General features: G+C 39.8%; 1 protein-coding gene across 1 annotated transcript in view; it reads left to right on the top strand.

Moving 5' to 3' along the window:
- LOC123879037 (NAD kinase 2, mitochondrial) overlaps window positions 1–11,957 on the top strand; it is a 32,151-nt gene extending 20,194 nt beyond the window's left edge. Inside the window, exons 4-11 of the mRNA XM_045926539.1 lie at window positions 3,014–3,115; window positions 3,873–3,981; window positions 4,499–4,608; window positions 7,736–7,862; window positions 8,588–8,721; window positions 9,527–9,666; window positions 10,779–10,904; window positions 11,698–11,957. Coding sequence (XP_045782495.1) covers window positions 3,014–3,115; window positions 3,873–3,981; window positions 4,499–4,608; window positions 7,736–7,862; window positions 8,588–8,721; window positions 9,527–9,666; window positions 10,779–10,904; window positions 11,698–11,816 — 967 coding nt within the window. The 3' untranslated portion in view covers window positions 11,817–11,957. The remainder of the gene's footprint in view (window positions 1–3,013; window positions 3,116–3,872; window positions 3,982–4,498; window positions 4,609–7,735; window positions 7,863–8,587; window positions 8,722–9,526; window positions 9,667–10,778; window positions 10,905–11,697) is intronic.
- Window positions 11,958–12,383: the final 426 nt, after the last annotated feature.

Here is a 12,383-nt window from a genome sequence, read left to right as displayed (position 1 = left end):
TCTTTGATTTTCCGGGATAAAAAGTAGCCTATGTGCTAATCCAGGTAATAATCTATCTCCATTCTAAATTTCAGCCCAATCCGTCCAGTAGTTTTTGCGTGAAGGAGTAACAAACATACACACACACACACACACACACACATACAAACTTTCTCCTTTATAATTTTATAGTGTGATTAGTGTGATTTAAAGGGGAATGCCGATACTAGCCCCAAAAGTGCCCAGCATTCTAGTTCTTATCCTAATCCTATCGATTAAAATAGACAAATTGATACTTAAAAGTAGTCTTCTACCAATGAACACTTGGAGATCATTTTTAGGGTTCCATATCTCCAGAGAAAAAGAAACCCTTCTTTCTTTCTTTCTTCTCTCTGGGCTGGTTTCCGCACTTAAACGTTTCCGTCTGTTGTGCGTGCGTTGCCCCTCCCCGCTGAAGTCTTCACTCCAGCCATCCAAGCTCGCTCCAGAAGCCAAGTAGACCGCCCAGGTTGCCAAAGAAACCCTTATAGGATCACTTCGTTGTTTGTCTGTCTGTCGTGTCTGTCAAGATCAGTCAAGGGGATCAAAACCTATAGGGTACTTACCGTTGGCCTAGAATCATGAAATTGTAATCAAGTACAGTACAACCAAATTAATAATGCGCATAGAAATCTTCGTCACTGTTCGGCAACGGTCGTATGATACACATGATATTGACTCCTATTCTTTTATAACAAGGTGCAAAATGCAAGTGCATTGTTTAGGGCTCTTACGATTCAATGATTCGGGTGTTTCTGGGAATACGACGAATTTTGCACCTTGTTGTAAACAAATAGGAGTCAATATCATGTGTATCATACGACCGTTGCCGAAAAGTGACGAAGATTTCTATGCGCATTATTAATTTGGTTGTACTGTAGCAATGTTTTATAGCACAAGTAAAGTGAAAAATCCGAAAACCGTGAATTTTAAGTTACATAAAAAATATTTAAAAGTGTTATGTATTTCATGTACGAAGGTAGGTACGGAACCCTTCAGGTGCGAGTCCGACTCGCCCTTGAGAGGTTTTTAAAATATATCCAAAAAGAAACATAATTTAATGTAGGTATAAAGTTGTAAGAATCTTGCTAAATAACAAATCTTTAAAATGGATCGCACAATTTTCCGTACCAAAATATCTTATCTTATCAACTGCCATTTATTGAATTTATCAAACGTTTTGGATTTTCCCAGTGCACTAAGAACCAGTGAGGTCCAGACCTTCGTTATTGAATAAAATCTGTCAATTTTACGCACAAAAATATGTTATCTTGTCAACTGCCATTTATTGAATTTACCAAACGTTTTGGATTTTCTCAATGCACTAAGAACCAGTGAGGTCCAGACCTTCGTTATTGAATAAAAACTGACAATTTTACACACCAAAATATGTTATCTTATCAACTGCCATTTATTGAATTTACCAAACGTTTTGGATTTTCTCAATGCACTAAGAGCCAGTCAGGGCCAGAACTTCGTTTTTTTATGAAAGCCTCTCTGCGCATTGTCCCCACAACAGGGAGGAACATCAGTGACTATGAAGTTTGGATCATGGTGGTTTTGGCAGTAGTATCTGTAAATTAACGAAGATCTGGCCCTCACGGGCTCTTTCTCTGTCTTTTATGTTAAAAATAAATATGGCCTTGTAGAGATTATAAAACTTTGTGCAAATAAAGATAAAGTAACACTGCAGTATAACCAAGACTTGCCAAGACCATTCACTTCTTACGCGCTTCTTCATACAAACGTATTTACGCCTATACATACCATTACCGTGGTGTTGGTGTTAGCTGGCGGGGGCGGCGTGCTCTGCCTTTTTGGAGTGTTTTTTTTTTTTTTGTTAAAACTGACTGGAAAGCACTCTAAGGGGGTGCCGTGCGTATGTCGGCGAGCGCCGGCACAGACGGGGTCCACACTTGTATTGTAATTGTAACTAATTTGTTACAAATAACTACAAACTTGACATTGGCTAATCTTTGTAAAGCCAGACGAGAGAGCAAAAAAAAGCACTATTTAAGGTTCCACCCGCCAAAGAGTTAAGACCATAGACAAGACTTTTTTTTTGCATAGTAGATCTAATAGCGACATCTATTATCATAACGTAGACTAGTAACCATAAACTATGTCTATTTTTACACGAGTTTTAAATGCGTTACAAGTTCGGGGTCAGAATGTATTTATATTTATGCGAACTAACCAGGGTCAAAACGTAAATATAATAAAGATTAAGTAATCTAAATAGTTGACTCTAGTTGTCTTAATAATTACATCGACACATGTTATGATAAACTGATAATGGATAATTACTATGAGACATGATTATTTCCTCAATCTGCTATCCACTACTAGCGATGTGCGATTGTTGTTGAAATAAAAAAAACAATCGAATGAATCGAATAACAATCGATTGTCGATTTATTCGTTTACATAAAAATAATCGAATAGAAATCTAAATCGATTGTTTAATCGATCAATTCATTGTTTAGCGCACAGTCTGGAACTAATAAATCGAAAAATCAATTGCAATCAATTTGCAAACGCATCATATTTTCCGTTCATTTATACTAGACTTACTATTTGTCTCACGCTTGCGATTCGATGTTTTTTTTTTTTAATTATTTCAAAGCAAAAACATTTTTATTTATAAAGTTTATCTAGTACTAGCCGAAGCCCGCGACTTCGCAAGAGTGGATTTTGATTTTCGAAATCCCGCGGGAACTCTTTGATTATCCGGGATAAAAAGTAGCCTATGTGCTAATCCAGGATATTATCTATCTCCATTCCAAATTTCAGCCAAATCCGTCCGGTAATTTTTGCGTGAAGGAGTAACAAACACACACACACACACACACACATACACATACACACAAACTTTCACATATTTTATAATATTAGTGTGATTATTACTAATGAGGGCAAATCTTTCTGCTGCGCCATTAAAATTTCAGTGTGTATATGGGTGTAAATCGTATAATAATATACATATTTCTTCCAGGTTAACATACAACGATGAACTGATAAATTGGTGCGACGTGGTGGTACCAGTCGGTGGTGATGGTACCTTTCTACTCGCCGCTTCCAGAGTCAGGGATGCTAAGTAAGTATTTTTTATTTATTTATTCCCTTTAGCCACGGCTATACAACCACTAAAAGACTCTGTATAAGGTGAATTCGTTAGAGTAGAATAGAATATATTTTTATTCAAGTAAACTTACAAGTGCCTTTGAATCATCGCAATAATTTACCATTGGTTCGGAATGCCGTTCCTACCGAGAAGAACCAGCAAGAAACTCGGCGGTTGCTCTTTTCATTCCCACAAATGACTTTCCCACTTTCCTGAGGCGGAGCGTAGGATTTGCCTACTAGTAGCCTAGTTATATTAAATACTAGCCGATGCCCGCGACTTCGCCCGCGTGGATTTAGGTTTTTCGAAATCCCGTGGGAACTCTTTGATTTTCCGGGATAAATAGTAGCCTATGTGCTAATCCAGGATATCATCTATCGCCATTCCAAATTTCAGCCGAATCCGTCAAGTAGTTTTTGCGTGAAGGAGTAACAAACATACACACACACACATACACACAAACTTTCGCCTTTATAATATTACTAGCTGTCGCCCGCGACTTCGTCTGCGTGGATTTAAGTTTTTCGAAATCCCGTGGGAACTCTTTGATTTTCCGGGATAAAAAGTAACCTATGTGTTAATCCAAGATATTATCTATCTCCATTCCAAATTTTAGCCGAATCCGTCAAGTAGTTTTTGCGTGAAGGAGTAACAAACACACACACTCACATATACACACAAACTTTCGCCTTTATAATATTATTAGTGTGATATTTTTCTTTGTTCACAGTAAACCAGTGATAGGATTCAACAGCGCACCACACAAGTCAGTTGGCAGACTTTGTCTACCCACATGGTGTTCCAATGACGTTAAGGGTGCGCTACACGCTTTGAAAGAGGTACGTTGGTCATTTGACACAATTTTTTTTCTAAAATTATATAGACTAGTGCTTGGCTGCAATCAGACTCGCTAGCAAGTGATGATGCAGCCTAAGATGGAGCGCGCTTGCCGAGAAGTTGCCTATTCACTCTTGACTTGAAGGTACCCATGTTATAGGTGGAAGGGAAAACTGATGCCGGAAGGGCGTTCCATATCCTAGCGGTTCGGATTAGAAAAGAGGAAGCAAATCGCTTCGTACGTGTTCGAGGCTAATCCTAGGTGACACAGACACAGTAAACTAGACTTCGAGTGATCTATTTACGGAACGTTCTAGCTTCAGTCAGATGTTTTATTTGAAATATGAACTTTTAAAATATACAGGATTTTAATTTTTTTTCGTACTTTTTTATGGTATCTTATCAGTAATCATAAGTACTATAACCTGTCTACGTTTTTGCTAGCGTTCTGTTTATACCCTGTAATATTAGTATGGAAGTGTGGATTTAGATCTTCCTACAGCACAGTTATTATTTTAGGGCAGGTTCAGATGGATGCGGCGCTCTCGGATAAGGACCACCATCACGTGCGAGCCCAAACTATTGGACACCATCACCCCTGTAGACTTACACACTTTACATTACTGCAGGTGGGTTCTATGCATAGATATAATAGTGCAGTCAATGAAGCCTTTTGCGTCGGTAGTCCTCAGAAAAAGCTCCGATCTTGTTCCCAAGTTCCGTACCTCAAAATGAAAAACGGAACCCTTATATGTCGGCGGTACCGACTTTTAGCTGTCAATACTTTGCTCACTGAGCATTACGTCATCTCCCCACTGTCGTCGTTGGACTATAAAATCAGACACGCTGTGCGTAGCGAGGCATTATTCGTCCGGTTGTTGCCGAGGACACTTCTCAGTAGGAATAGTCTGTCGTACTGTAGGTTTTAGAGTAGTGGTTACCTAAAGTGGTTCTGTTGGTTAAACGAGTTGTTATTGTGGTGGTTAGGTTAGATGGTTGGTTTGGGACCGGTGTAAGGGGTGGAGGAGCCGGTCTAGGTAGGTTAGGTTAGGTTTACCTAGTTACGCTGGTAGTTGTGACATGCAGTAAACGGAAGTATTGTCCTTAACACGTCTGAAGATCGCCTAGTGATCGAAGCAGACCCTAAGGATCTTCGCCTGCCTTCATCAATTCTTAAACAATCCTCGGCTCGATCCGACATCAGAAGCGGGATAAACCGTGGAGCCTCTTCAGCTCCACCTAACCACATCGAAGAAAATAGCTGGCTTGTTGCAAGGTCGAGCCAAAACTCTTGGAGATACGTGAATCAATTACCAAAGCTTGGAATATCTGGAAACGAGTGGTTAATGGTGACAAAGACAAGGACATCTGATTCAAGTCCAGGAGGTGAAAGCTACAGGTAATCTGCACTTTTTCAAAATCTTAATATTGCCGCTTTGTGTGTGTGACGTAAGTTGAGGACAGGGGCCTCCTTACTTTTGTGTTTTGTGACGTTTGTGTGTGTGACGTAAGTTGAGGACAGGGGCCTCCTTACTTCTGTGTTTTGTGACGTTTGTGTGTGTGACGTAAGTTGAGGACAGGGGCCTCCTTACTTCTGTGTTTTGTAAGTTGAGGACAGGGGCCTCCTTACTTTTGTGTTTTGTGTCGTAAGTTGAGGACAGGGGCCTCCTTACTTTTGTGTTTTGTGACGTAAGTTGAGGACAGGGGCCTCCTTACTTTTGTGTTTTGTGACGTAAGTTGAGGACAGGGGCCTCCTTACTTTCACTATTAGTCGTGTCCAACGAGGATGAGGGCTTCCGTGCGTAATCTGTTTCGTACAACGGTACTGTGTTCTTTTTTTTTCTTTGGCAGGTCGAGGGCGACCTGTGGTCAGAATGGCCATGTCGGCGCTGATTTACGAAGGCGAGCACGAACGCGCACGAGCAATATCGGACAATCCATGAATCAGGGACGGTGGGGACGGACCGGTCACCAGCTAGCTCCCGAGGACGGTCGCGCGTCAGAATGGCCGTGACGCGACGATGTTAAAAGAGTTTTACTGTCATAGACACCGCACAGTTACAGTTAACCACATACCCTTAACAACAACCAAAAAAAAAAAAAAAAAATTTTGTTTTTAAGTTCAGTTAGATACCAAGAAATTAATTACTCAGTTAGACGCCACCGAGTTTCTTGCTGGTTCTTCTCGCTAGGTTGTGGCATTCCGAACCAGTGGTAAATTCGTTTTGAATAATGATTGATTAAGAGTTGCAATAACAATTGCGCTCTAATCATATGAACTGTAGTTTAGAATCGGTTCAACTAACTTTCGCGTCGCGACATGTCAGTAGATGAGTTCTTGTAATTAGGTTATGGTTCTTCTCGCAGTGTTAGCCTATTTTTTAGACAGATGATCAGTTGAAAGTGATTTCTTAACCTAGGTTGGTTGTGTCAACTTCCTAAGTGTTGAGATGTGATGAATTAGCCAAGCCAAAGAGCCCTAGAAAAAGCCGTGATGGTCAGAATCATAACCAATAGCATTGTACGTTAATTATTGTAATGTTTCTGGTTTACGGAGGTTTACTGACTGAGGGGACGCTGATGTCCGGTCCACTAGTGTTGAGTGGTTGAGGGGACATTGATGTCCAGGTTTAGAATGAGAAAGATGTTCATTGACAGTTAACTGCTAGTCAGGATAGACGAGCGGTATAGTGACTTTGTGGTTATGGTTTTGTCCTCACATGCTTTGTGACATTTAGCGTACGAGGACGTACGCAGGTCAGAATGGCCGTGTCGGCGGTACCGACTTTTAGCTGTCAATACTTTGCTCACTGAGCATTACGTCATCTCCCCACTGTCGTCGTTGGACTATAAAATCAGACACGCTGTGCGTAGCGAGGCATTATTCGTCCGGTTGTTGCCGAGGACACTTCTCAGTAGGAATAGTCTGTCGTACTGTAGGTTTTAGAGTAGTGGTTACCTAAAGTGGTTCTGTTGGTTAAACGAGTTGTTATTGTGGTGGTTAGGTTAGATGGTTGGTTTGGGACCGGTGTAAGGGGTGGAGGAGCCGGTCTAGGTAGGTTAGGTTAGGTTTACCTAGTTACGCTGGTAGTTGTGACATGCAGTAAACGGAAGTATTGTCCTTAACACGTCTGAAGATCGCCTAGTGATCGAAGCAGACCCTAAGGATCTTCGCCTGCCTTCATCAATTCTTAAACAATCCTCGGCTCGATCCGACATATAGGATCACTTTGCTGTCTGTCCGTCTGTCAAGAAAACCTATAGGGTACTTCCCGTTGACCTAGAATCATGAAAGGTCGGTAGCTAGGTCTTATAGCACATGAAAAGGCAAAATCTGAAAACCATAAATTTGTGGTTACATCACAAAAAAAATTTGAAATGTGTTCATGAAAAAATTTTTAATTTCCAAAGTAAGATAACTATACCAATTGGGCTATCAAATGAAAAGACTTTACCTGTGCATTCTAAAACAGATTTTTATTTATGAAAGTTTTTCATTTATCTTGCAAAATGTCGGAAAAAATACCCTTAGTAATAATATGTAAGAAACCCTTGTTGCGCGAGTCTGACTCGCACTTGACCGGTTTTACTACTACAGTACAAGACTTTAATAGGCATTTTTGCGCTTGACAATAGCAGCTATTGTCAAGTGAGCTCACGCTTATACTTCTGTTTTGAGGCGCACTTGGCTATGACTTGGCTTGGCTATGGCTTGGCTTGGCTATTATTAACTAATTGATATAATTTCACACGCAGATATCCACCAGTACAAAATCCACTGGACAGTCCAGACTCGCCAACAAAGAAGCAAACAAACTTCAACACTGACGACAACAGTTCCACACTGGCCACTAAAGTTCTGCCGTTTTTGGCTTTAAATGAGGTAAGAACAATTACACTTCACACTAATATTATAAAAGCGAAAGTTTGAGTGTGTGTATATATTTGTTACTCCTTCACGCAAAAACTACTAGACAGATTTAACTGAAATTTGGAATGGAGATAGATAATATCCTGGATTAGCACATAGGCTACTTTTCATCTCTGAAAATCAAAGAGTTCCCACGGGACTTCATCGACGCGGGCGAAGTCGCGGGCACCGGCTAGTATGTAATAACGCTGTATTATGATATTATACCCCCATTATATCAACTGACACACATAAACACACACACACCATGATCTTGCGTTACCGCCATCCAGCAGCTTCCTGCGACTCGTTTGATGTCGTCTGTCCAACTATAGTTATACAGGGTGTAACCAAAACGCTAGCAAAAACGTAGAGATCAACGAACGTTCCGTAAATAGGCCACTCGAAGTCAATGCCGCGTTGTAGGTGGGGCATTGATCCGAGTTTTGCACGCTATACTATAAACTACACACTAAAAATTCAAGGCAAATGTTTATTGGGATTTGATTGTGATAAGGTAGTATAATAATAACGCTAAGTTAAAGATAAAAAGCAGCCTATGTTCGTCCCCGGGATAAAAGCTAACCCTGTACCCGTCAGAATCGGTTAAACTGTTGGGCAGTGAAAAGGTAGCAGACACACTTTTGCATTTATAATATTAGTATGGATGTGCTAAAAGTTTTTTCTGATTTGTTCAGGTATTTATAGGAGAAAGTGTGACGTCACGAGTATCGCTATTGCGGCTACAGATCGACAACGGGAAATGGACACACACAAAAAGTTCCGGCTTGTGTGTGACTACCGGCACTGGAAGTACTTCCTGGCATTATAGGTAAGACTAGATGATGTCCGCGACTATGCACGCGTCTATTTAGGTTTTTAAAAAAATCCCGTGGGAACTCCTTGCTTTTCCGGGATAAAAACTTGCCTATGTCAATTTCCGGGACGCAAACTACCTCTGTACCCATATAAATCGGATAAGTGCATGAACCCCGTGGGATCTCTGATGTTCCGGGATAAAAAGTTGCCCATGTCAATTTCCGGGACCCAAACTACCTCTGTAACCATATAAATCGGATAAGTGCATGAACCCCGTAGGATCTCTGATGTTCCGGGATAAAAAGTTGCCTATGTCAATTTCCGGGACCCAAACTACCTCTGTAACCATATAAATCGGATAAGTGCATGAACCCCGTAGGATCTCTGATGTTCCGGGATAAAAAGTTGCCTATGTCAATTTCCGGGACCCAAACTACCTCTGTAACCATATAAATCGGATAAGTGCATGAACCCCGTAGGATCTCTGATGTTCCGGGATAAAAAGTTGCCTATGTCAATTTCCGGGACGCAAACTACCTCTGTACCCATATAAACCGGATAAGTGCATGACCCCGTAGGATCTCTGATTTTCCGGGATAAAAAGTTGCCTATGTCAATTCCGGCACTCAAGCTACCACGGAACCTTTCATATAAATCGGTTAAACGGATGGACCTTTAGAAATCCCGTGAGAACTCTGATTTTCCGGGATAAAAAGTAGCCTATGTCTGTCCCCGGGATGTGAACTAAGATGTAACTCTGTACCAAATTCGAAACCTCATGAACCCACAGTAGTTTATAATAACAAAATTTATTCCAGTATTAACTGTCTCCGAACGCACTCAGTCCTGGAGCTGATGAAGATACTGGGCGAGGACTATAACATGAAGATGGAAACTACGCTGGAAAAGGCGAGGGAAGTCGCCGAGAAATATAACCAGAAGTTGATGTTCCCTGCAGGTGAATTATTATTTGTATTTAATATTAAAATCAAATAATTTATTCTAAGGGGGTAGGTACCATTGTACGCTTATTAAACCCCGACCCAAAAAGAGGCGTGTTATAAGTTTGACGTGTGTATCTGTGTATCTGTCTGTGGCATCGTAGCTCCTAAACGAATGAACCGATTTTAATTTAGTTTTTTTTTATTTGAAAGGTGTCTTGATCGGGAGTTTTCTTAGCTATAAACGAAGAAAATCGGTTCAGCCGTTTGAAAGTAATCAGCTCTTTTCTAGTTTTCTTATTTATTAGGTTACCTTATTTTCTAGGTTTTTTTGTCGGGGTTTTTTAAATTTTAAATTATTGATGCTAAGTTGTTTTTGTAAGGTGTAATGGTGATAATTAATTACGTAAACTTAAAGCTACGAGGGTTTAAAGGCTGTAACTCGGCATCTTTTTGATGGTTGGAATAATTTGCTTCTGCCCTACCTGACATGATATAAATAAGTCGAAAAATCAAAAGTGAAAATTCATACTAATACAATGATTGGGAAACTGTATATGTCTGTTTGTCTATCAGTCTATTGCCTTTTCACACCCCATCCGCTTAGCTGATTTTGACGTTCGGAAATCCGGGGAACAGTTAAAGGCCATTATCAATACACTTTTTTACGGTTTTTAGGTTTTCGTACCTCAAAAGGAAAAAAGGAACCCTTATAGGATCACTTCGTTGTCCGTCTGTCTGTCTGTCGTGTCTGTCAAGAAAACCTATAGCGTACTTCCCGTTGACCTAGAATCATGAAATTTTCCAGGTAGGTAGGTCTTATAGCACAAGTAAAGGAATAAATCCGATAACAGTGATTTTCTGGTTACATCATTAAAAAAGATTAAAATGTGTGTCAATTTTCAAAGTAAGATAACTATACCAAGTGGGGTATCATATGAAAGGACTTTACCTGTACATTCTAAAACAGATTTTTATTTATTTTTACACATAATGGTTTTTGATTTATCGTGCAAAATGTCGGAAAAAATGTCCGAGTACGGAACCCTCAGAGCGCGAGTCTGACTCGCACTTGACCATTTTTCGTATCATCTACATAGTAGTACTTTGAATATAAAAATTGTTCCAGATTCGGAGTACTTGGCCTACTCAGTACGAGAGTACATAACGTTTGAGGAATGGCCGACGCCGCGTGGCTTGAGAGTTCGCGACAGAGCCGGCGCGGTTAGGGTGCGGTCACATTGCACTGATGCTGGTAAGATTTTTTTTTCGAAAAGTACTTGATAGTTTTAATTTCTTTGAGTTTTTCTCGACTAAGGTTAGTAAATGAAAGGTTGGTTTATTTATGAGTTCCAGAGATGTTATCCATGTCCCAGGGAATGATAAAAACCGGGATTTAATCAAATCCCCCGCCAGATATTAAAATAACAACTCAATTTGATCATTTCACCAAACAAATCTAGTGATATGATAAAAGAGATATTAAACACGACAGACTGAACTGACTGACTTTCTTCTTTACAAGGCAGGGGTAGAACCCCTGACCCGATCCGATTTCGATTCTTGTCTTATACCTATACTAGCGGCCCGCCCCGTCTTCGCATTTTTTGAAAATAAAATATGGCCTATGTTACTCAGGAGTAGTGTAGCTTTCTATTGGTGAAAGACTTTTCGGTACCGGAAACCTGCTTCTTTATGCTAGCACCCTATATTATCAGAAAATTTTTGACGCACGCCGAAACACACTTTGATCATACATTTTGAAAGGATAGTTTTTTATATATTTTACTAGCTGATGCCCGCGACTTCGTTCGTTAAATTTTTAAAAATCCCGTGGAAACTATGATTTTCCGGGATAAAAAGTAGCCTATATGCTAATTCAGGGTATAATCTATATCCATTCTAAATTTCAGGCAAATCCGTCCAGTAGTTTTTGCGTTAAGGAGTAACCAAAATACACACACATACACACATACCTACATACAGCCAAACTTTCGTCTTTATAATATTAGTGTGATACTGATATTTGATATTTTTTCTTTTACCAGGTCTGGTAGTGGATGGCAGCGTGTCCTTCCCTTTCAACGATGGTACGGAAGCATTATTGGAGATACACCCTGAAGATTCCCTCATGACCGTCCAGATGGACGACGCTTTACCCTATTGACATACAATCAATGTTAAGCCACGTCCACATAGGAAGAAATTGCGTCGTTAGTTTAACCACAGCCTAAAGAGATACCTACAAGTGTAAATAAAAAAATTTATAACACCCCCGACAAGCGAAGGTTACAGTAACTAGAAAAGAGCTGATAACTTTCAAACGGCTGAACCGATTTTCTTGGATTATAGCTAAGAACACTCTCGATCAAGACACCTTTCAAACAAAAAAAAACTAAATTAAAATCGGTTCATTAGTTTAGCAGCTTCGATGCCATAGACAGATACACGTTAAACTTATAACACCCCTCTTTTTGGGTCAGGGGTTAAAAATGGCGCGTGAGAAGACATTTTGTACGCATTACATGTTGTATTGTGATTCTGTTGTATTGTATTGTATGAATGTATTTAGTATAGACTAAGACTGACTTTTATAAGCTAATCTTTTTTTTTATAATTTCGGTATGTGATATCCGTGTCTTATTTCTTTTAAGACGATAATTATTTTATTTATAAGCATCACAATATTATAATCATCCTATTTTTAAGTATCAAAATATTATTTAGTATACTT

Source organism: Maniola jurtina, chromosome 27 (assembly GCF_905333055.1).
Source record: "Maniola jurtina chromosome 27, ilManJurt1.1, whole genome shotgun sequence".
In the NCBI taxonomy this organism is placed as follows: domain Eukaryota; kingdom Metazoa; phylum Arthropoda; class Insecta; order Lepidoptera; family Nymphalidae; genus Maniola; species Maniola jurtina.
This window is presented reverse-complemented; position numbering and strand designations above follow the sequence as displayed.